The 26204-nt window shown below is 40.3% G+C and overlaps 1 protein-coding gene across 3 annotated transcripts in view; it reads left to right on the top strand.

The window, feature by feature from the left end:
• LOC121868997 overlaps nucleotides 1-26204 on the top strand; it is a 192695-nt gene that overhangs the window by 99903 nt on the left and 66588 nt on the right. For all 3 annotated transcript variants that reach the window (XM_042370056.1, XM_042370058.1, XM_042370057.1), the window contains one exon: nucleotides 8875-9101. In XM_042370056.1, the coding sequence (XP_042225990.1) occupies nucleotides 8875-9101 (227 nt within the window). The remainder of the gene's footprint in view (nucleotides 1-8874; nucleotides 9102-26204) is intronic.

Genomic DNA, 26204 nt, shown 5'->3' with positions numbered 1-26204 from the left:
TATATAATTTCAATATGTTAACTAAAATTTAAAATAACTTATAATTTTAATATAAAAAATGCAAAAATATTAAAGAGCACAACTTTCTTGATATTTACTCCACTGGAAATGAATGTAAACATAGAACAGATTACTGAATTGGCAGACTAGCCCATCAGCTGATCAGCTGATGCTCACAACAAAACGTGTTTGTTGTAAGGATTTCGTTAATCGAAGTTTTGTTCGTTAACCGAATTAAGATCCTTATGGGAGGTAATTCGTTAACCGAAATTTCGTTAATCGAACCGTTCGTTTACTGAGGGACCACTGTAGTTTATAATGTAGAGGTGGACACTTAATGATAGAGAGGAAAAAAACTAAAATAGGGATGAAAAGATGGGGTTGAAGGTCCTCTCGGGGGACAGACAGTCAGAATATGAGGAGTGTGTGTGGATTAGTGGTTTTTATGAGGTAACAAGGTGGTGACGAGTGGTACTATTACGTGAGAAGTGGTGTGGAAAAAGCTGACGTGTGTTTCTTCGGACCTTGATGTACCATAGCAGAAACCATCAATTACAGCAAATGAAGATAGATTCTTGTTATTTGGCTTTGGCTGTCTTGATATATAGCAAGGAAGAGTTTGCAAGTGAAACAAAAAACTGAACCATCATTTTTTCAGGTTATATATCATGGGAAAAGGTTCCCCGGGCCTGTACAGGTTTGGTTGTGTAGTATCAGGAACATCACGGAGGTGAGGAGGAACAATTAAACACAAGAAGTGAAAAAGAGTGGACAAAATTCCATAAGAATAAAAAAGAAATGGAAGAATATTGGAAGGAGAGATGAAAGGTGTAAATTTTTGCTGAAACTTTGACTTTTGAAAATTTGGGGCTTTAGGATACAACTTAATTTTTATATTGTACTACAGGTTGCCTCCGTTGAACAGGTTACTTGAGTGATATCCTGATGTGAGTACGTAATCCTATCGTGTCGTTCTTGTTGATGTTAGAATTTGACTTAAATCACAGGCACACCTTGGGTTACAGAAGGGTTACGCTCCTGAAAATCTTTCTGCATTGCAAAATTTTGTATCGTGAAACCATTTTTCCCATTGACTCCCATTATCTAAGTTGAGATGCGTTCCCAAGGAAAAATTTTGGTCCAAAAATATAACACGCACATACAGTATATGAATGAAAATAGACACACATAATAATTCATCCATGATGTAACATGCTAATAAATGTACACACTTGAATTTAACTGATCAGAAACGATGTTGAGTGCTGCAGGAGGTGGTGAGGTGAGGTGGTGTGATCAAAGTTACTGGGAGTTACCTCCTTAAAACATTGAGTTTAATGTCCAGCACAATTCCTTATGGAATCTTTTACCACCACTGCTTTCACTTGAACTTGATGGTCTATTTTCACTCATCTTAAGTAAAGGTACACAGTAACACAGATGTCATAACTGAACATAAACTGGGGATAGAATTCTAACTGAGGAGTGCCATTGTTGTTGTGGCTGCTGGCAACCATCTTTTAGCTACTACCAAGAATCCACACAAAATAAATTTTATAATTTTGGTGAATTTCTATGTTATACACCGTATGGTGATTTTTATGTTTTAAAATTTATAAAATTTACCAAAACTCTGTAAGGGCGATTTTCTTCCGTATCGTTAATTTTTGGTTCATAATTTTAAAATTCTGTGAGGGCAAATCTCCAAACCCATGATTCTGTATCGTGGGGGTTGCCAGTGTGTCACTTTCTGATTATCATAACATGCTTATACTCTAGCAGTTAAGGTAAAAATATTGGGCATTTCATTTACTTTTTTATAGAAGCATGAAATTTGACAGTGGTAGAGTTTTATGTATAGAACAACTTCTGATATGGAGGCAAGCCAGGAAATTCCTTATTTGGAGAACAGCCCAGAAAATCCATAATGACCACTGGTGTCACCTACTGAAGTGGCCATATCTCCCTCCCTAGATTAGGTATGACAGTGATTTTGGTGCCCATGATCAAGTTTTTGGGGTCAAGGAATCTGTGTCTGACTTAAAAATTAAAATTTTATTAAACTCTTTAAGAAAATCAACAGCTACTGTGTATGCTTGCTCAGGTAGGAAGAATTTGACTGTATTTAATATGACCTTGTATTCTGATCAATATGTCTAATTCAAATTACATAAAATTTAAATATATATGTATTACAGCCTTTATTAATTTGCTAAAGCAGTAAACAAATGTGACATCGTAAGGTTGTTAGACTCTAGGCCAGTGGTTCTCAACCTTGTTTGCCCCATGCACCCCTTTCACCATATGTCAGAATGTCATTCCCTCCTCCTTTCCAAGATTGTCTGCCTCAAAAAGTGCATTCCAAATAATATGCATATAATACTGAAAATCCTTTATTATTTCCATATTAGTATCAGTTCCCCCCTGAAAACCCCTGGTTGAGAACCCCTGCTCTAGACAAATATGTACATTCATCCAGTAACAATAACTTCATTGTAGCAATTTATCACAAGTACACAGGCCTGTGCACTTAAATTCTGACTTTGAACATTTGCATTTCTTGGACCTGCCTTCTGACAACCACACAGAGTTATAAAAAGTACTGAACTTTGTTACTGAAATAAAAGTATTGTTACATTGGCAAAATGTTACTCAGTAGAAGTAAAAGTATCCAAAGATCAATGTACTCTAGTAGAAGTAAAAAAGTATCTCATTCAAAGTACTCAAGTACTGAAAGTAAAAAGTAACAACAAAATTATTATTTGTCTCAAATATAAAAAAAATATATCCACAGTAAATTATAAAAAACGATTGAACTAAAGATAAAATTAAGACATAGCATTACACATATTTATTTGCAAATCATTCTATTGAGATCAATAAATAACTGAGTCTCAAATTTATGGCTGCCCAATCAGGATCTTTTAGGCCAAAATATAAGCACAGCATGACCTACTGAAAGAGAATACGTTCAGCCGCTCTTCTCCCTACAATCCATCACAGGGATGGTGAATGGACTGAAAATATATCCAACCAACACTATGATTACTTTCTTCCTTATCCACATAAGTATCATCAACATGCACTTATGGTTCGCAGACAAAATGTTGTCTCTCCTCACATTAGGTTAGGATACAACCTGTCTGGTAAGTATCTGAGGCAGGTGATGACCTGCACTTCTCTTCCTGTAACTTTGTAACTGTCCCAACACTAACACCCTTCATCACTACTGTATTGCCTTGACTGTCCCACCGTCAGGAACTTCCTACCTCAGGGAGAGTCACTAACCACTATAGGTCACCACCTACCTATACGTATTAATTTAGATTTAATTCTTGTAATCTACCCACGCTTTGGTGGGTGCTAACTCCCATTGTCCTGAATCAAACAATATTGTCTCCATATCACAAGTCATAGTGTTTCCTGCGAGACACGAGTATCAGTGTATCATTGTTTGACCACATGGTCTTGTGACTAGGGTTGTTGCCCCCTGGGGTGTAATAAATTAATTAAATAATAAATAATAAGCCCAGCACGACTAAACAGACACTCACAAGCAGCAGATGCAGGTAGTGGGGTGTTCAGCTTGAGAGATAAGTCACATAATGTTGGGAAACACCTCAGTAGCTCCATTTCATCCCCTGGGCATGCCAAGTAGCTATCAAGCTCCTTCAGTTGAGGAGTTTGTGGATGATTCTTGCCTCCATAGTGACTGAGTCTGACTAAGACTCAACATGAACTGTCCCTCTAATTGGGGGGGTGACTCTGGTGACGTCACTTTTCTATTCTATTTTATAAGTGGCTGAATTTTTCGCACCACGTAACATCTGGTGAGTACTTTTTTGGGTGGGGGGGGGGTGGGTTTAGTGGTACGTAGTTATCTAAGCAGAATTTTAATTACACTCGGTCTCACACACATGTATAGATACAGGCTTTATATCTAAGATGGAATTATGTAAAGCATTTTAGACTCACAGTCTCTTTGAAATTAATTTAAGGTACAGGTATATGCAAAGAGCAACTGACGTCTAATGGGAAGACCAAGGCCCTGATGGAAAGGTGGGGAGAAGAGAGGGGATAAGAGGGTAGGCCAGGTGAGGTGGGTGGTCAAGGTGCTAATGGACACAGGAAGATCAAAGGGAAAGTCCGCTGTCATGGCCACTGCCACCTGACCCGACCTGACATCACCCTCCACCCACAAAACTCCTTTATTATGGTTAATAATTAATTAGTTAATTAAATAACATAAAGTATTATTTGTTTGCCACAGACATTAAAACTCATTGTTTGGGTCGTGTAACAAGTAACGATTTTTGTTTTTTCTATTGTATTGGAGTAAAAGTACAGTAGACCCTTGCCATTCGCGAGGGATAGGTTCAGAAATGACGCGAATTGGAAAAACTGCGAATAGCAACTTATACTACCTTAGTGCACTACTGTATTCCTATACCAAACAACTGACCAGTCGTGACAGCACTCGTCCCCTCTTTTAACTTATCTAATAATAAAACTTTCTTTCTCAGGGTCATCACTGACTTCTGCCTTTTACATTTCACCCCACCAGCATCAGTAGCACTGACACTAGGCAGCCTTTTAGGGGCCATTTCACACAGAAACACTAAACTTTTGAGAGTACAACATGTGATGCTGCGTGAGGTGAATCGTTGTGCTGCGGGAAAAGGCTTGCAAGCTAGCCACCAACTGCTTACCGCGAATGGCAAGTGTCTACTGTACAGTGGTCCCTCAGTTAACAAACGGTTCGATTAACGAAATTTCGGTTTGTGAATTACCTCCCATAAGGATCTTCAATTCGGTTAACGAACAAAACTTTGATTAACAAAATCCTTACAAACATCACGTTTTGTTTTGAGCATCAGCTGATTAGCTGATGGGCTAGTCTGCCAATTCAGTAATCTGTTCTATGTTTACATTCGTTTCCAGTGGAGTAAATATCAATAAAGTTGTGCTCTTTAATATTTTTTAATTTTTTATATTAAAATTTTTAGTCACTTTAGCATTTATTTAACATATTGATAATATATGCAGTACAGGGAACTAGTTTTTTGTGTGCCCATCAGATGCTTGACTCAGCCAACAGGCGTCAGTTGGGCATTGTTGACAGTGGAGTGAACATCTATTTTGTTGGTGTTTTGAATATTTTTGCATTTTTACATTGAAATTATTGGTCATTCTGATATTTAGTTAACATATTGAAAATATATAACGCAGTGCAGTATTGATTTAAATTAAATAATCTTGAATTACACCTAGTGAACTGAAAATTTTATTGGTGAAATGACGGCATCAAGCATGGGTCCCCTGAAAGGTGATTTATTCTCCATCCCCACTTCCTTCTCTTCTCTCTTCTTCTCCACCCCCACTTCGAATTTCCATCATCATCATCAACCAGGAACCTTCTACATACACACCTCAAAGTAAGTGTACTTTACTGCATTTTTTTTTTTTTTTTTACTTTGTATGTACTTTTCGGTGAGCTGGAACCAATTTCCCAATATCCCATTAAAACAATGGATTCGGTTAATGAAATTTTCCATTAACGAACGACCCTCTGGAACGAATTGTGTTCATTAACCGAGGGACCACTGTATTAGAAAACCATACTTAAGTAAAAGTAAAAGTATTAAAAAAATTGAATACTTTTTAAAAAGTAAATACCCAAAAATGTTTCTTGAGTGTAGTACTCAAATAAATTTATTTAGTTACTTTATAACTCAGCAACCACATTTTACAATACTCGGTGCTTTTCTCTCAACCCCAGTTTCTTGGATCGGGCAGTCGAGGATCTGCAATTAGTGACTGTGTCCATACCTAGCTAGCTTGATACTCAAAATGTGCTGTTTAAGGACAGCTGCTTCATAAGGTATTTCTTTTGATGTGCCCGAGTGATTGGCAAACATTCTTTGCCTTGCTGTGTTGACATCCATCAAAGGTGACGGATGATCATCATACAATAGAACTACAGCATATTGTTCTAGGGAAGACAGTGTGTCTGGCTGAGAGGACAGTGAGATGAAAAACATTGTAAGATCTGGAAAAACTGATCAAGTGTCCCAACATGCTTTTTTTCCTTCTTTGCAAAGATTGAAGTTGTATCATAGCCAGATAAAGCATGGAAGAGGCTTTGCCTTTTCACTCCCAAATTTATTGAGGATGTCTTGGATTGGAATCTCTTTAATATGATTCCCACTCTTAAATGCGATCCACAGTTCTGAGATTTTAAGCTCTTAAAAATTCTTTGCATAGTCACAAAGTGTCATGCCAGGTGCCTGCACCACTGGTATAACATTAACCAGCTTGTTTGTTAAAGATGGTGGCCAAGGCCTTGGCTGGTTTTCATATTTAAAATATTCCTCCAAATTGCCCGACACAACAGAGTACGATCCTTCTGGGGTGCCATGACTTGGCCGTCAAGGTTTGATTTAGATTTAAGTGCAGTTATGGAGAGACAACTTGCTCTTGTTAATTGGATCTGTAGTGGGTTGTGTTCGGTTGATGAATCTTTCCCACACAAATTCATCATACTGCTCGGCACCGATTTTTTCCACATTCTTCACACCTTCAACTGTTTCTTTGGGCATTACATCTTTGGATTCTAGACCATACAGCTCACCACTGTCTTCATCAAGGGATTACCAAGAATGCTGAAAACCTCAACCAGTGCCAACATTTGCTTTTGGAAGGCAGCCTGTTCATGTTCTCTGCTTCCATATTTAAAATGTTCCCCAAGACCAGTAACTTCATCATACTCTTGGACCATTCTTGCAATCTCTGGCCCAGCTATCATGCAGCATCTGAGGACTGGTGGGTTTTCAGTGAAACCAATTGTCCCTCCATCTCTTTACAGAAGCAATTAGCTGTTCATGAGCATGATCCAGTGAAAGGTTCGAAAATGGTTTGTTTGTTTTATTCACTGTAATTGCACCTGGTGAAAAAGCCTAAAAAATGCCTGGGTGCATTTCAGTCAGTAAACTTGTCTCTTATATGAACAGACAGCCACCTAGAGTAATTTACGTGATTCAGTCCAAACACCCAAAGCATCAACTTTGTTAAAGCCAGCGCATGCATTTGAAATCTTTTTCTTATTGCTATCACAAGTTTGAATATGATAAACTGTGGTTCTAGCATATCAAGTATAAGTATGGTGCCAAGTTTTATAATTCTAATAACAAATAAAAAATTTGGCCCAGTACAGTACAGGTACACCACCGATTTTCTGGCACCTTTGGTTCCTGAACCTTGCCGGACCATCCCTTTTGCCGGATTAACAGAGGTCATATATAATAATTAAGCAATACACCTCTGACCCACTTGCTATATACTTCCCGGTATCTTGATCTTAAAGAGTTAAATAAAATTTTAATTTTTAAGTCAGACACGGATTCCTTGACCCCAAAAACTTGATCATGGGCACCAAAATCACTGTCATACCTAATCTAGGGAGGGAGATATGGCCACTTCAGTAGGTGACACCAGTGGTCATTATGGATTTTCTGGGCTGTTCTCCAAATAAGGAATTTCCTGGCTTGCCTCCATATCAGAAGTTGTTCAATACATAAAACTCTACCACTGTCAAATTTCATGCTTCTATAAAAAAGTGAACATTTATTGTGCTTAATGGCTGGACTTAATAGCATTTCCATTTGACCACAGACTGCTGAAATACTTCATGAAAATTTTACAATGAAATTTAAAAATTTATTGTCAACCATTTTTTCTTTAATTTGTTCCCTTTTAAGTGGACTTGTATACTGTGATGGAAGTTGTGTTCCCTTTACTGTAAGATTTTACAGTTTTTAGTGATTCTCGTAGTGCTCTTCAGGCCTTAGCTAGTGTCTCATTGCCCCATCCCTTAGTTATAGATATTTTACAGTGGCTGTTTCTCATCTAACGTCGGGGCTGGAAAGTCAGTTTTTGCTGGGTTCTGGCCAATGTGGGGAGAAGGGGAAGGAGTGTGCTGATGCTGTGGTGAAGGCAGCTGCTTCTCGGCTCTGATATGAAACAGTAATAAGAGCTGCCATTCGCTTGAGTTTGAAATGCAGGAGGGATGCTATCGAAGCAAACAAGCTCTGTGACATCCATCCTGCATTGAGTGCCTGGGGATTTGAGGGACTGTCGCGCTGCTGGGAGACTGCTATGGCCCACCTCCGCTTTGACCACACACGGCTGACTTTTTTTTTTTTTTTTTTTTGAGAGGGCGCCCCTTCCCCATTGTGATAACTGCCTGGTCCCATTGACTGTTCAACACCTCCTGGTGGAGTGTCCCAGTCTCAGAGGTCTTTATATTAAGCACCTCTCCCAGCACCAAAGAGAGATGGGTCTTACCGTCTCTCTTTGGTGCTGGGGGGGGGGGGCACGGTAGGGGATGTTCTCTCCTTTGTGGAGGAAGCCTGCCTTCTACACAACCTTTGAGTTTTATTTATTAACGTTTAAATGGTCTTTATGAAAGTTCTATGTTATTAATTAATTGTGTTTTTACCTTGCATTATTTTATTTTAGTCTTTTAAGCCGTAATTTTAATTCTGTGATACTGTATATGTCTTGAGCTGTTGTGTTGCCAGAGATGTAATTACCATAATAAATAAATCAATCAATTAATCCACTTACTGTATTTGTTATTAACTGACATGTCAAGGATTGTGGATACACATGAAATTAACTTAATAATTTTTATATTGGAATTTATTATTTATTTACTCAATATCAAAGTTTAGTTTTATTTTTTTTAACTTATATGAGACATATTTGAACTTTTTATATTGTATGTAACTTAACAAATGGTACCAAAATTTTTAATGTAATAAGCAGTGTTCTATGGTCTTCAAGTATTTGTCTACACGGCCTTGTCTCTTGTAGGTACGACGTGAAATCCAGGCAGTTGGCGGTGAAGACTGTGAAGTTTGGCGGTGGGCGTCTGGTATGCCGCACTCCCCGAGCAATTCCCTGGGAGGTGACGGTGGTGTAGGACGTCCCCCCACCAAGATGTGGCAGGGACCAGCCTTTGATACTCTTGGACCACAATATGTTCCCAATGTCCCTCCCACCTCTTGCCTCAAAATTAGGAATATGTTTGACTGTGATGTGTGAGTATTATATTTACTATAATATTATCTCTCTATATTGTAATAATTGGTGAGCAGCCAGGGTAGTTTTTGGTATAAAATGAACCCCCAAAATTTGTTCAATACAGAGGGTCCCCGGATTACGAATGGGTTCTGTTCCTGAGGATGTTTTTAAGTCGGAAATATACGTAATTCGGAACAGATACCCGAGGTGCGCTATATCAAAGCCCAAGTCCTTTTATACATCTTGAATCACTTAATTTAAGGAAACTACCTGAGGTGAGATGGTCCAAAAATATTTAAAATACAGCATGCCCTTAAAATTTGTAGGGGTTTGGCTCACGAAATGGCTGCAAATAGCCAAATCTGTGAATATCATTTGCATACCAGGGGGGTAGGGGGGGGTTACATTTTTACTTGTGTGCAAAGAAATGTATATTTCCTTTATGTGTTTGCCCCTAGGACAATTATTTCTTTTACGTGTGTGTGTCTCGAACCAGCACAAACACAATTAAATAAAATTATTCTCCGTGACCGTAGCTTTATCAATAATGGTACACCAACAGTAGAGTACATCTTAGTGTGGCTTAAAAACATTACAATGGGAAACAAAAGTTATACATGGTATCAAAAATTATTGCAAAACATTAAATGCATCTGGAGAGGACTACTAAGGCAGCAGTGCTACCTACACTAGAGCGAGGAACTCATCTGAAACAGTTCCTTCGTTATCTTACACCACTTAGTGGCACATAAAAAATTAAAAAAAATATTACTTGCACCAATGAACATGCCTTAATGGCCTCAGACAAAATAATAGCAATCACTGAGAAATAGAAATCCCGATTTTAGTCATACTACACAAGAACATGGATCACTCATAGCCTGTCTGGAATGACCCACAAAATACTATAACCCTAACTATCCTAACTACCCAGAACCCGAAGGTCGTGACTACTAACCCGCCAAGGGGCAGGCATTTACAAGAAACCGAGAAAATCACTCATGACCCATCAGGCAGGCGGGTGCTCTGCTGTTTCTTTCATTACTCTCTCTAGATTTCAGGAGTCATGAATGTTTTTCTCCACCAACACCCGTAACATGCTTCACACATAGGTTCCGAATGCACCCGTACTTTTAAGGTACTAACAGCCTTTCACAACTTTTGGAGAGGAACTCTTACATCCAACGTGTGCAATCAACCATGAGGAACGTTGATCTCACACCTGTACTTGACTATACTAATCTCACTTTACCACCTTCACCCATATGCCCAGAACACACCCATACTTTAAGGTGTTACAGCCATTCATCAACCTTGAAGAAGAACCCCTACATCCCACGTGTGCAATCAACCATGAGGAACGTTGATCTCACACCTGTACTTGACTATACTAATCTCACTTTACCACCTTCACCCATATGTCCAGAACACACCCATACTTTAAGGTGTTACAGCCATTCATCAACCTTGAAGAAGAACCCCTACATCCCACGTGTGCAATCAACCATGAGGAGTGTTGATTACACACCTGGACTTGGTTAATTCGATCACATACACCCAATACTGGGGAGATAAATGTCTCTATGTACCCACTAGACTCCTGGTCTCAGTGTGTGACCTTTCATTCACTCAGGCTGCACTCAGTTTACTCTCAGTACTCCATGGACAGGAAGAGAGTGACTGTCAGCAGGTGAACCCTGCCCAGCTGAGGGAGGGGTTCTATTTTCCTGTTAGTGAGATTTTTCACTGACTGACTGAAGAGATGTATGAACCAAGGTGGGGAGCTTTGATGACCCAGAACGACCACCGACCAAGTGCGGACGCTGATCCCACGTGGTCGTTAGGGACACCCGTTCACCTCGTGCGTGGCCGGCTATACGACCGCTAAACACTCGTTGACCGACCGACCGACTGACCGAGTGGGTTCTCGAAAACCCTACAAGAGGACACTCTGTTAGCTATTGTTAACTTCTTCTCCGCCCTATCTAAACACTGTCTGAGATCGAATAAAACTTACTTGCATTACTGATGAAACGTGCGTGGGAAGGGACGAGGCTACGTGGTCGTTTTCCTTGGCAGAGACATGTGGACGACGTCCGCTTGGGCCAAACGCCTGTGCGCTACTGACCCAGCCCGCCTCGCGTCTCCCCAAGGCGGCCGCCTAGCCTAGTGACGTCATCTTTCGGGTAACTAATAGTTTCTTTGGGTCACACGTAACATATTTAGACTGAGAAATGATCTACAATAAGTTTAAATTTAATAATTGTCCCTTACCTTCATGAATCGTGTCTACATTAATTCGATAAAGTACATTTAGTTTTATATTGGCCTAGTTCAAAATGCTTCCACTGCGCTTGCTGGCGTGGCCTGAGCCTTTGTTTTAAGCACCATGAGGTAATTCTTTAACCAAAATTTTGTTAATCGAACCGTTCGTTAACTGAGGGACCACTGTAATTATTCTTTTACCTTACTCATTCATAAAGAAAAAAAACGGATAATAAAGGAAAAACAATAGGAAATACACTGTTCTTTATCTTCTCAACATTGTCTCAAATGATACGAACAGTGCTCTCACTTAAACCAAGTACCGTAATACCCCGCTTTACGCGGTCAGTTTAACTCACGGAGGCCCGCGTAAAGTGAACAACATAACATATCGGATTAATTGAAATAGAGACTTGGCCGACCCCCAAACTCCACTTTTTCAGACACAATACCTACGTTGTAGTAAAAATAACTTCTTGATTTTATGATGGTATGCACACACAATTAATAATGAAGAGAAATATCAATAATATTAGGTTTTTTAACACTTACATAAGTAGAAAAGATGGCTGGGCACACGGGGATGGGGGGTTGGTTCCGAGGCAGAGGGCAGATTATTGGCCCTCACCTGTATCAATTGTATCACTATCCACCACAGAGGCTTGCAGGGCCTCTTTGTCAAACCCCTCAAAGTCCATATAAGTCCATATCCTCTCTATCACTGACTTGGGCCGGCTGTGGTGGGTGGCGGGTGAAGAACTCGGTAATGTTTTGATGACTGGGCGACCTTGTGCGCACCCTGCCCGCGTCGCTTCCTGCGTATGTGAGTAGATGCACCGCGTAAAGTGAACATTCCGGTTCTGGCGGGGTACCGCGTAAATGTAGAAACGCTTAAAAAAAACCCGTGTAAAGCGGGGTATTACTGTACACGGCTAACCTCCGACACACGCTCTCCTCTCTGAAGGCGGGTGATCACATCTAATTTTCCGTCCATTGCGATTGTTTTTTGTGCCTTTTTAGCATTAGTTGCCCCAGGGGAGGTTAGGCAGATGGATATTTTCCAGACTTGCTTGATGGGGGAGACAGCGTTTAACACTAAAAAGCTACGTGATAAACACACAATGCAAATGAGAGCAGAAAAAAAGTAGTGCTGGTGTGAACTGCGAAAGTGGTACACGGGAAGCTTGATGGAGGTTGTCACAGTTGTTGTTCAGAATACTTCATTATCATCATCATTAGCAGTAATAATCTTTATTATTACATTATTATAATAATTATTATTATTATTAATAATAATATTAAAATTGTTGATGTTGATATAACTGTGACTTTATAGTAATACAGTACTTGCAAGCACCTCACCAGGCATCACACGTGACTCTGCTGCCAGGCGAATACGCGGCAAATTTAAAATGACTTGAGCGAGTTATTTAAAAAAAATAGGTGCAGGTAAATTAGGTTTTGGTACAGTAGAACATCGATTTAAAGCGACACCCACAATTAAGGACAATGTTTTAATTTAAAGCGAATCTTTTCTATTTTGCGCGAGTCAATCTGGCCCATCATATTTTAAATTTTGCACCTAATGTTTCTCTGGGCACGCTACACTGTCCTAAGGGCAAAGCTTTACTGTACATGTACTCAAAATAATGTACTAAATGATTACAGGTACTAAAATTTTTGTCAAGTGCAAACTATAGCATGTTTATATTAAAATTAATCACTATCTTATAAGAATTCCATCAATGTAAATTATATTCTCCCCGGTCTCTTCTGTGACATTTTATTAACAAAAAACCAAAACTCAATCTAAAGGACATAAATAAGCAAATAAATACTTCACTAGATCTTCGGCCCCAACTGTCAAACATGTCACTATCACCCTTCTCTCCCTCCCTCCCTCCCTCCCTCCCCCCCCCCACCCCCTCATCTTCCCAGCCAGGGTTTGGTGGTTGTAGGCTTACAGTTTTATCTTATATAATATCACAGACTAAAGTTAGAGAATATAATTTGCATTGCTAGAATCCTTGTAAGACAGCGAATAATTTGAATATAAACGTCATATTTTTGCACAAGAGATAAAAATTTTAGCTCTTTGTAATAAAATTAATTAGAACTAAAATTTGTATGTCTAATGCGAACTATAGCATGTATATATTCAAACTAATCACTATTTTATAAGAATTCCAGCAATGTTACTTATATTCTCCCATGTCAATTCAGTGACATTTTATAAGAGAAAAACTTAAGTCACTCTTAAGGACAGATAAATAAATAAGCACTAGACCTTGGCATCAACTGTCAAACATATCACCTCACCCCCCCCCTTCCCATCAGCTGATCGCTAGTAAACAGACCATTTCACGTCCCATAATTTTAGCTGTGTTGATTTATGAGTGTTTGTTTTAACATAATAATACAAAAAACAATGTTTTGTTTATTCTAGGAGATGGGCTGAGGTGCGCTCTGGGTAGACTCTCAGTCTTTTTAGTATTTTGTGTTTCTCTCAAGTACCAAACTAAATTATTCCATTGAAGCAACACTTCTATTTAGTGCGAATTCGGTTTAAAGCGACCACTCTTGGAATGTATCTCGTGTTATATCGACGTTCTACTGTACAATAAGCTCTAATACCCTCTCATTTCATCCCAAATACTATTGGATAATTGCTTTGGAAAAATCCCTAAATGGCAACTGTAAGCTGACGGGAATCAGTCCTGTCCATATGGTAGGAGATATCAACTGTTCCCTCCCTCCCTCACCAAGAGGTCACTACATATACGTGTGTATAGTTCATGAAACACAAGTTAACTTGTGGCATGATGGATGACTCCATAATGAGTAATACGGTATAAAATAAAGAGAGTTTCAGGGAATTTTTTTAATATACGTACGTTTACCCGGTACAGTATTTACGAAAAGAATACAAATAATAATCATGATGGACCATCCAACTTTTTGCAATTTATAAATCTATTACCTCTAATTTTCACTCATTTTCATTAATGCATTTTATAAATACCGACACAGCGATACACACACCTCCAACATTTATTATTACTGTAAATATTCTCGTATAATCAGCCACTTATGGTGTTTGTTTTATCGTTGATAATATAAAATATTAAATACTGTACGTATTATAACATGTATAGAAAAATAACGAAATATTGCGTCATGCTCCCGAGTCCCGGCTCCTCTGTGCGTCGGTGGCAGGAGGCTGAGACACTCGAGTTAACTTAGGTCATAGGCTCGCGCGCAGTGATTGGCTTATTGGCTGATGCATCTTGTAGATGACCTCCCCCTCACCCCAGGCTTAGTGCACCAGTCCTGCTACAAGGTTCATCTGTTGCTCTCTCCTATTTTTTGTACAATTGCTGTACATGGGACACAATCAACCTACAACACAGCATTTAAGCTGTGTTAAGACGTCAACAGAACCAAAATGAACTTTAATACAGTCAGCACTGCAATTTTGGTGACAGCACGGGCCAGGAGGCAAGTTGTCCACTTGTCCTCCCTCTACCACCCGTCATCTCCCCCGGTCTACACACCCAAATCTAGTTTTGTACATTATCTTAATATACTGTACAGTATAATTCATATTCTATTCCTATAATTCATGAGTCGGTAATTTATAAGGATGTTCATTATACAAATTATAAAATGTTTTCTTTCATTTAAAATTCAGTAAGGAGTAAGGTGAGGAGGGAGAGAGGGAAGGGGGGAACTGACTGCACACACCCCAAAAAGGTTCCTCGTCTCCCTAGGCCGCCATTACCATTGTAAAAAATTTTACTTTGTTTTTAATTTACTAATAAAGATATGTTTACTGTAATATTCTGTGCTTATTAATACCTGTACCTATCATATATAATACAGTACAATAATTTTTATAATGTATCAGTACTGTAATGATTAAATAAAAAACAATGGTAAATTTGGCAATGGCTAAGCTTACCTGCCACCAACCCTCCTCCCAGTAGAGAGGTCTGGGTAAAAAAAATGCCTTATTATTCGACTTGTCATGTAATTTTGATGTCAAATTACTAATTATACATCGTATTTTTTCTAACTTGTTTAATATTTTATATTGACTATGATAAAACATACATCATAAGAGGCTGATTATACGAGAATATATAATAATAAATGTTGGAGGTGTGTGTATCCCCCCCCCCCCTGCCTGTTCCCAGCCTGTTCCCAGCCTGCTCCCAGCCTGCTCCCAGCCTCCTCCAACTCAGTGTCTAACCCAAAAGACTGTATGTATGATGTGGTGTTGGGGTATTAATTAATGAATAATAAACAATATTGTATTGTTAATGACAGTACAGTAGTTGGGTGAATACAACTAGACCCCGACTTACGACGGGGTTAGGGACCCAAATCCAGGTCGTAAGTCCGAATGGTCGTAAGTCCGACATAGATAAAAAAAAATTTTTTTAATAAAAAATCTACAATGAAATACAGTACAGTAAAAGTAATGAATAATGATGAATGGATACAGTACAGTGAAAGTAATAAATAATAAGGAATGGTTACAGTGTGACTGAGCACTTACCTTTAATGTAGTCAGCTGAATGCACATGGGGCCCCCATAATTTTCTAATTATACATGGAGACTACATTAACTGGAAACGTTTCGGTATAGAAAGTGCGTGTGTCATTTGGAAAAAAAAAAAATGGTCACAACTGCGGCGGTCGTAAGTCCCGACGGTCGTAAGTCAAAGCAGTCGTGAGTCGGGGTCTAGCTGTAGTAGTAGTGACAATTGTAGTACGCTGCTATTCTTCAAACGACTGTCAATGACGATGCAATATTACTTATACAGTATATTAATTAATGCCACAACATCACACCCACACATCCCCATATTGCATGACATATATTTATGCATGGTTAACTACGTAGTGGTGAATTAAAAGATCAGCTGTTGAGGAGCTTAGCATTTGGCAACACTGGTGCATGTTACCACTCCTTTCCACTTCATCTCTCTAATCACCCACACCTTTCTCACTCCACATTTTAAAATGTTATGTAACGTAATGTTGAAGGGATACAATGTGATAAGTGTAAGTATAAAAAATACTGTATTTTAGCCTTCATGTTTATTCAAGACATCTTCAGGTCCTGAGACCAACTAATCCCCCACCCAACAGTGGGTGACCTGACATTGTGTCAGGTCAGTAATATGAGACCACCAATACCCCACCCTACCTCCACCTGACATTGTGTCAGGTCAGTAATATGAGACCACCAATACCCCACAGCTCCAAGAGAGTGGAAAATACCAGTCATTGCTCTTAACACAGCCTCATTCACGAGCCAGAGATTGGAGTCAATTCATTTTTGTCAATTCAATTCCAATTCAGAATAAAATTTTAATTAATAAATTCCAATTCAATTCATTCAAAAAAAGAAATATTCAATTCACAAGCTTTTCAGTTCCAATTCAATTCAATTCATTTTGGTCGATATTTCATTAAATTCAATTCAAATGCTTTTCAATTCAAAATCAATTCTAATCTACCATTAATCTAATGGAAATAAATAGAAAATCAAAGGTTCAAATTAACTTCTTTATTTTTTATCAAAAATGCTCTACCACACAAACCAATCACATTCTTTACCAACCAAAAGTTCAAATGGTTTAATTCTTTGTATTAGTAAACAAAATTTGAATGAGTCAAAGTTACTGAGGATTGCATCTGATCATCATAAGTTGTTCAAATCTTTTATTGCTTAAATTGCACCTCTCTGGCCTGAAGAGCTTGCCAGCAATGGAGAACAGTCGTTCCACAGGAGCCGATGTTGCAGGAATGGCCAGGTACTTTGGTGCAAGTCTGGTGAGGACAGGAAACTGCTTGGCCTTCCAGTAGCCAAGGTGATCACCATCTTCCTGTAGACATGGCTGGTTGAGGTAGAGTGAGACCACAGTTTCTGATGTAGTTGGTCTTTGTGTAGAAGACCGGTTGGCCAGGGTAAAGAACTTGTTCCTCTTCATCGGTGGTGGTTCAGCAGGGGAAGTGTCTGTTGTTGTAGGATCAACACTGTGTGCCACATTGTATTTCACAGTCAGAAGGTCACGAATGTCTTGCACCTCATTGTCATAGTCATGACAGTATAATATATTATTTTATCAATTCACATAAATTCATTACATCAATTCATATCAATTCATTGATATCAATTCCAATTCAATTCAATTAATTTTAATTTTGTATTTTTCCAATTCCATTTCAATTCCAATTAGATTTTTAGTTTTCTCTTAGAAAACTCCCCAGCACACAAATACATTATGAGGATGTGGGCTAGTGTTTGTCTGTGCAAGATGCATAGTTTAGACACCCGGAAAGTTTTTTCCAGTAACCGGAAATGTTTCCGGGGATGGGGGATTTTTCCGGGTTTGAGAAAGTCGTCTGGTTACCCGGAAATCTCTCATCCCCAGAAGTGCTCTGCACCAACTGTTCCGGCTAACGGGAATATCACTGTAATAATAAATAATAATAATGATTAACGGTTTATCGAAAGAGCATGGCAGCTGGAAGGCTGAAAATATACAGTTTCATAATTGAGGAATGGGTCTCTTGATTTACTAATAATATACAAGTACAGTAATCCCTCAGTTAACGAGCGCCTCGGTTAACGAGATTTCGGTTAACGAGTTACCTTCCATAAGATTCTTAAGTTCGTTTAACGAGCAATCCCTCAATTAACGAGTTTTTTACGAGCCGACCTCAACATGTTTTCGCTTGCATTTGGTGGTTCCACCAGCTGTAGTAGTAGTCCGCCAATACAGTAATGGGTTCTAGGACTTAAATTCTTAACCATTTTAGTAAATATCAAGAAGTTTATACTATTCAATAATTTTAAAAGTTTAATATTAAATTTTTTAGTCATTTTAACAATTATTGAACATAATTGAAGGTAGGGTCACTAGTTTGTGGCACGCCATCCAGCCTGTCAACACGCCAAACAGGCGTCAGTCTTTGTCTTTTCAGTGGAGGTAACGTCTTGCTTGAGACTCTCTTCAACTAAATGCTTTTTTTCTGTGTTTGCAAGCAAAATATTGGTCATTTTGAAATTTTTTTACATATTGACTATATAATGCAGTGCAGTGTTGACTTAAAGAAAATAATCTTGAATTACACCAAGAGAACTAAAATTTTATGGGTGAAATGGCTCCATGGGGTGACTTCTCTTCCACCCCAATGCCTTCTCTTCTCCCATCTCCTCCACCCCCATTCTAATTCCCATCATCATCATCATCATCATCATCATCATCATCATCATCATCATCATCATCATCATCATCATCATCCAGGAGCCTTCTACATACACACCTCAAAGTAAGTGTACTTTTCTACCTTTTTTTGTTGAATTTAGGCAATTCTCGGTGAGCTGGAACCAATTACCCAAAAACCCATTGAAACAATGGTTTCGGTTAACGAGTTTTTCGGTTAACGAGCAACCTTCTAGAACGGATTGTGCTCGTTAACCGAGGGACCACTGCAACATAAGTGATACAAATATGATATATAATAACTAGGTGGGGAAAAGCTCAAACTACAGGGCATTTCTACATAGTGACAGTGCAAAAAGTAAGATTGACTAGGAGTGAATACACTGGTTGATTACAAGTTAAATGATAATTTTTACAATGGTTGGGACTGGACTGTTCTTATAGCAATCAGTTCGTGCTCGTATGGGCTGGATGCAGTTGTGGTGTCGAACAGCAATTCTCAGACGAGGGATCTCAGGTAGTAGTAGGAGCCGGTGTCGAGGATGGTGCAGAAGCTTCTCACCAAATTTGCAGATGAGGTCGTGGTGATGGTCAGTGAAAGCGGAGAGGGTCAGTGTGTTGAGCGCTTCTTGATATGTGGAGTAGGAAGGGGAGAGAATACCGGTAATCTTGCATGCCCTCTTTTGCACTTTTTCTAGGTGTTTACTTTGTGTGGCATTTAGGGAGGAAGACCAGGTGGGGGAGGAATAGGTGAGCTTGGGAAGTATGAATGTTGAGTAAACACTGAGGAGCTCGGGTGCAGGAACTCTGAGGGACTTGAGTCGGCTGAGGAAGTGGAGACGGAAACTGGAGGATTTGACAACTTCACTGATGTTTGGTTTCCAATTTAGTTTGTTGTCTATGGTGACACCGAGGAGCTTAGTGGAATCTACAATCTGGAGTGTGTTGGGACCTAAAGTAATGGAAGGGTGAGTGGAGAGGCAGCAAGTGCTGATGTGGGTGCTGCAGAAACTTTTAAGGAGGAGCTAGATCGTGTTATCGTGGAGGGAAATTATTTGCCTGAGCAAATATTTAATGTGGATGAAACTGGCTTATTCTGGAAGTGCATGCCAGAACAGATATACATCCCCAAAGAGGCGAAAACCATGCCGGGATTCAAGGCATTCAAGGACCGAATTACACTTCTGTTGGGGGAATGTAACTGGTTTCAAGGTAAACCCCTTTATGATATATCATTCAGAGAACCCAAGGGCTTTTAAACATGTCAGCAAGCACACACTGCCAGTGTTTTATCGCAGTAATAAGAGAGCCTGGATGACCCTAGCACTGTTTGAGGATTGGTTCCCGAGTTGTTTCATTCCACGAGCCAAGGAGTATTGTCTGCAATAAGGGTTTCCGTTCAAGATTTTATTAATTTTAGATAATGCTCCGGGATACCCACCGCACCTGGATGACATGCACCCTGATGTTAAGGTAGTCTACATTCCACCTAACACTACCTCTATTGTCCAACCCATGGATCAAGGTGCTATTGCTGCTTTTAAAGTGTATTATTTACATACGACCTTCGCTCAGGCTGTTGCTGCTACTGAAGGTGAGAAAACGCTCAGAGTGTTTTGGAAGGACTACAACATTTTGAAATGTACAAAGAACATAGCTGCAGCATGGGATGAGGTTACAGGTCAGTGCATGAATGTAATATGGAAGAAAGTCCTGAAATGATATGTGAACAGTTTCAAAGGATTTAATGAAGATGAAACAATTTCTGAGATTGGTAACAAGATAGTACAGATGGGTAAACAGCTGGAGTTAGAAACTGATAATGAAGATGTTTAGCAGTTGGTGGAAAGTGTAGCAGAAGAGCTAAGTAATGAGGATCTTATTGAACTGGATGCACAGAAAATTGCAGAGGAAGAAGAGAGACAAAATGTAGAAGAAGAACCTGCACCCCCCAAAAAGTTTTCAGAGAAACAAATGGCAGAGGCATTTGCTACTATTAATAAGGGATGCAAATGTTTGAAGAAATGTATCAAAATGTTGAGCATTTTGTAAAAGTTGACAGAATGATCCAAGATGCACTTGCTTGCTACAGGGCGATTTACAATGAAAAGAAAAGGCAAACTGTGCAGTCTAAATTGAACATATATTTTGAGAAGTCCCCCACTGCTGTCTCCTCATGCCCCACCACTGCTGCCTCTTCACTCCATAAAGATGATCCAATACCTTCAACAAGCAAGTATGTTAGCCTGTTTGAAGAAAGCGAAATTGATGACCCACCCAACCCTGTCTCCTCCTCTGCTTCATTCAATTAATGTAGTCTCCATGTTTAATTAAAAAATTATTGAGGCCCCATGTACATTCAGCTGACTACATTAAAGGTAAGTGCACAGTAACACTTTATTCCTTTTTCATTATTAACTACATTTATATACCGTATTTCATTTTAGAATTTTTTTATTATTTTCGCATTTTTAACTTACGACCAATTCGACTTACTACCTGGTCATCGGGACGGAACCCCATCGTAAGTCGAGGAGAGACTGTACATCATATATATTTAATAAAAAGTAAGGTAATACCTGTAAATTAAGTGTAGGACTTATTGTTTGACTTAAAATTGTGTGTGATGAACTGTAGTGCATAGTAGCAGGTTCAAAATCAACTGTTGAGGAGCTCTTGGCAACACACCAGCATTTGTTACCACTCCTTTCCACTCCATTTCTCTTGTCAACCAAACCTTTCTGCTTTCTCACTCCATATTTCAAAATGTTATGTAATGTAAAGTTGATGGGATACAAGTTTATTCATTTATATTTACACTCAATTTTGGGGGTAGATATCAGCTGTTCAATAGTGTCTGGCAATGCTGCAGGCAGTGTTACCAAAGAAACTGATAGACGCATCACCTCCTCACCACTTAACACTCTCTCCCTCACCACCACCACCACCATCATCACCACTACCACTACTACTTTGCTGTCATTCAGAATTGAGTATGACGATCATCCAGCTATGATACAATGATATGAGTTATTAAGGATGGCACTTTCGTTGGTGAGTGTTAAGGTGACTAAAGACGCCGATACGGGACCGGCAGAGTCGTTCACAGATGTTGCACATGTGGAGGGCTACATCAAGTGCAGGAGGGGGGGTGGCAGCGTCTTTCCGGCTTCGGTGCTTGTCTGCCTCGGTATGCAGTTGGGCTAACTCGAAATTAATGGCACCCACTCATGTGGTGTTCCTCCAAGCATTACGGTGTGGAGTAATTGACTCCCAGGTGAGGGGGTCGATTTGGCACCTTTTCTGGTTTGTCTTAAGACTATCCTTATACCTTTTCAGTTGCCCACCAGCATTACATTTACTATTCGTTAGGTGACTGTAAAGTAGCTGCTTTGGCAGTCTACTGTCGTCCATGCGGGTAACATGGCCAGTCCTGCGTAGTTGTTCATGGATAATGGTAGCTTCAATGCTCCTACATTTGGTGTCATCGAGTATTCTGGTATTTGTTCTCTTGTCTTCCCAATGAACTCGGAGGATGGAACTTAGACTACTTTGGTGAAAGTTTTTAAGTGCATTGAGGTGCCTCCTGTATGTGACCCATGTCTCGCTGCCATATAGCAGGGTGGGGAGGACCACTGCTCAATATACGTGCAGCTTTGTAGATAATTTCAGCTCCCTACAGCTGAAGTCCCAGGTACGGAGTCTGCAAACAGCTTGAGATGCACATCTGATCCTATGTTGAATCTCTTCATCGATGTCTGCGGTGGTGGACAGATGGGAGCCAAGATACTGAAAGTGGGCAACATTAGAGAGGGTAGTATTAAGCTAGATGGATGGTGGAGGTGTGGCTGAACCAGGGGCAGGTTGAAAGAGAATCTGAGTCTTACGTACATTCACCTCAAGGCCGAACTGTGCATACGCTTCTGCGAAGGTGTTCAGGATCTCCTGTAGGTCTCATTCAGTGTGAGTGATAAGGGTGAGGTCATCAGCATACTGAAGTTCAATAATGGAAGCTGCTAATACCTTTGTTATTGCCTGGAATCGTCTTATGTTGAAAAGATCCTTCATCCAATACTCGATGTTCACCCCACCGGCTACATTGGCACTGGCACAAGTAAGGAAGGCAGCCAAGAAGATGGAAAAGAGAGTTGGTACCAGTACACACCCTTGTTTAACTCCCGTTTGGATGGGGAAGAACTCTGACTGGGTGCCATTGTGCAGGACACTGCCGTTCATGCCATCGTGTAGTTGCCTCACAATGGTGATGAATTTTGGTGGGCAGCCATAACGGCTGAGGGTCCATCAGAGGGCTTCCCTGTTGACCGAGTCGAAAGCCTTGGTTAGGTCGATGAAAACCATGCACAGGTCACAAAGCTGTTCTCTGCACTTTTCCTGTATCTGGCGGGCAACAAAGATCATGTTAGTGGTGCCACTTGATGGTTGAAAACCACATTGAGATTCTTGGAGTAAGTTTTCCATCTCAGGAAGAAGTCTGTTTAGGAGGACTCAGACCATTGCCAGCTATGGAGAGCAGTGAGATTCCACGGTAGTTGCCACAACCTGACCGGTCTCTCTTGTTCTTATAAATATTGACAATGGAGGCTTCTTTAAGAGCTTGGGGGATTTCTTCCTTTTCCCGTATATTCTCCAGGAGAGAGTGGAGACAGCTGGTAAGTACAGGTCCTCCTGCTTTATACACCTTGGCTGGGATTCCATCAGGCCCTGTGGCTTTGTCATTTTTCATCTGTTTGATGGCAGTAGCTACTTCATCCAGGGATGGAGGATAGCTGAGGTGAGTTAGCTCTGGATGCTGAGGGACCTGCTGGGTAGTGAGGACATCCACATAGGTGTTTCGGTTGAGTAGTGAATGGTAGTGCTCTTTCTAGCGCTGAAGGAGGCCTTCATTGTGTTTAATTATGTGGTTACCATCAATTGAGCGGAGAGGGGCTGTGCCACAAGTGACTGGCCCATAAAATGTTTAAGTGGAAATGAAAAATTCGTGCATCTTGTGCTGATATGCAGGCTTTTTTGCTTCACATGCTTTATTTTTAAGCCAGTCGTTCTTTAGATTGCGAAGTTCCCGCTGGGCCGCTGCTTTCTTCTTGCTGAAGGTATCAGCTTTGGTCCGAGACTGAGGGTTGTTCTGCCAGTCAGTAAAAGCAGCACGTTTATCATCGATGAGTTCCTTGATTGCCTGGTCATTTTCATCAAACTAGTCCTGGTGTATTCTTTTGGTTTGGCCGAGGGTCTCTCTGCAGGTCTTTGTCAGAACAGTAATAAGAGTATCCCATTCGGCACTGGGATTCATGTTATTTGCTGTTGGTTTTTTTATAAGCCCATGTTTGAGCTGCTCTCTGAAAGCATGTGCTAACACTGGATCCTCCAGACACTTAGCATTAAAACCTCTTCTGGAGGCTTGCTGCCTTTGCCGTTTTGGGGTGACGTGAAATGAGAGTTTGGCTCTGACAAGTCGATGATCAGTGTCACAGTGGTCTTAGCCACGCATGGCACGGGTGATGAGGACATCTCGGCGATCTCTTTCTCTGACAATGATGTAGTCAATGAGATGCCAGTGTTTGGATCGTGGGTGTTGTCACGAACACTTGAACTTGTCGGCCTGCCTAAACAAGGTATTGTTGATAGTGAAGTTGTGAGCTGCACACTTGCTGAGGATGAGTAGGCCTTTGGAATTACACTTGCCTAGTCCATTTCTCTCTATGGTTCCCTGCCAAATGTCAGCATCTCTGCCAACTCTGGCATTGAAGTCACCAAGGAGCACAACCTTATCTTCTCTAGGGATAGAGGTTAGCACTCTGTCAAGGTCGGCATAAAAGGCCTCCTTCATGTCATCCTCTGCATCCAGTGTTGGGGCGTATGCTCTGATGAAGAAGGCATGACGTGAGTGATCCAGTGGGACTCGAAGCGTCATGAGGCGCTCATTAATCCCAATAGACATTTCAGTTAGCCTGTGTAGGATGCATTGACGGATGGCAAAGCCAACTCCATAAATATGGTTTCTCTCTGCAGCAGGCTTACCCTTCCAGAAGAAGGTGTAGCCAGACCCCCGTTCTGTGAGTTGGCCCTCATCTGGGAGCCGGGATTCACTGATGGCTGCTATGTCATTGTTATACCTAGCCAGCTCTTTTGCCACAAGGGCAGTTCTACTTTCAGGATGCTCATTTGTGCCAGTATCCAGAAGGTTCCTGACATTCCATGCAGCGACCATAAGAGGTTGTATGTTTTTTGTCTTTTTGTTTTTTTATATGTGATTTTGATTGTGTTTGCAACCGCATAAGGATGATCTTCCTGGGTGCGGTTGCCCAGTCAGGTTGGGTTTTTAGGGAGGCTATGTTTAGGGGTGAGCAGATTGGCTTCTCGTAAGTGCTGCTCAGTTGCACAGACAGGACCGGATTGCACTGCTGCCTAGATACCGGTGCATAAACGACCATCTTATCTGTGCCACCCATGTGCAGAGTTGTGACTAGAGACTCCCGGCAGTCATCTCTGCCTGTCCCTGTCGCCATAGGACTTTTGTTGGTGTAGGGGATTGATGATGATGAGCTGAGTGATGGCTGCGCGTGAGTTGATTTATGTGGTGAGGCAGGAGCGCAGGCTGCAACCACACATCTTGGCTCTCCCTTTTCCTGATCTAGTGGTGCAAGTGTTGCAACGATTGGGGAGAGGGAGAGTTGCAATGGACTGCCGATAGCCCAGTTTGTTGGGTTTCGCCTTAGTCCATCAGTCATTGCCTTCGTCCACAGATGTAGTCGTTGGGTTTCCATGCTGGTCACTTCTTCCGCCTACACAACTGGTTGGGGTCTTCTTGGAGCTCTGTAAGCATGTCTACCTGATGCGGGGCTCCACCACAGGTTTTTCGTTCTGGGTTTACTCCCGTAGCCTTATACAGCAGAACGTCGATATAACACGAGATACGTTCCAAGAGTGGTCGCTTTAAACCGAATTCGCACTAAATAGAAGTGTTGCTTCAATGGAATAATTTAGTTTGGTACTTGAGAGAAACACAAAATACTAAAAAGACTGAGAGTCTACCCAGATGCACCTCAGCCCATCTAGAATAAACAAAACATTGTTTTTTGTATTATTATGTTAAAACAAACACTCATAAATCAACACAGCTAAAATTAAGGGATGCATAATGGTCTGTTTACTAGCAGGGAAGATGGGGGGTGAGGTGATATGTTTGACAGTTGATGCCAAGGTCTAGTGCTTATTTATTTATCTGTCCTTAAGAGTGACTTAAGTTTTTCTCTTATAAATGTCATTAAACTGACCAAGGAGAATATAATTAACATTGCTGGAATTCTTATAAGATAGAGGTTAGTTTGAATATAAACATGCTATAGTTTGCATTAGACAAACAAATTTTACTTCTAATTACAAATGGCTAATATTTTTAACTTTTGTGCAAAATATATGACATTTATATTCTAATAAATTACTGTCTTGCAAGGATTCTAGCAATGCAAATTACATTCTCCTAACTTTAGTCTGTGATACATAAGATGAAAACTTAAAGCCTACTGTATGTGTATAGCCACCAAACCCTGGCTGGGAGGGGTGGAGGGAGGAAGGGGAGGTGACAGTGACATGTTT

The sequence above is a fragment of the Homarus americanus genome, unplaced genomic scaffold (assembly GCF_018991925.1).
Source record: "Homarus americanus isolate GMGI-L3 unplaced genomic scaffold, GMGI_Hamer_2.0 scaffold24694, whole genome shotgun sequence".
Classification (NCBI taxonomy): domain Eukaryota; kingdom Metazoa; phylum Arthropoda; class Malacostraca; order Decapoda; family Nephropidae; genus Homarus; species Homarus americanus.
The sequence above is the reverse complement of the archived record's forward strand: the minus strand, read 5'-3'. Positions and strand labels throughout refer to the sequence as shown.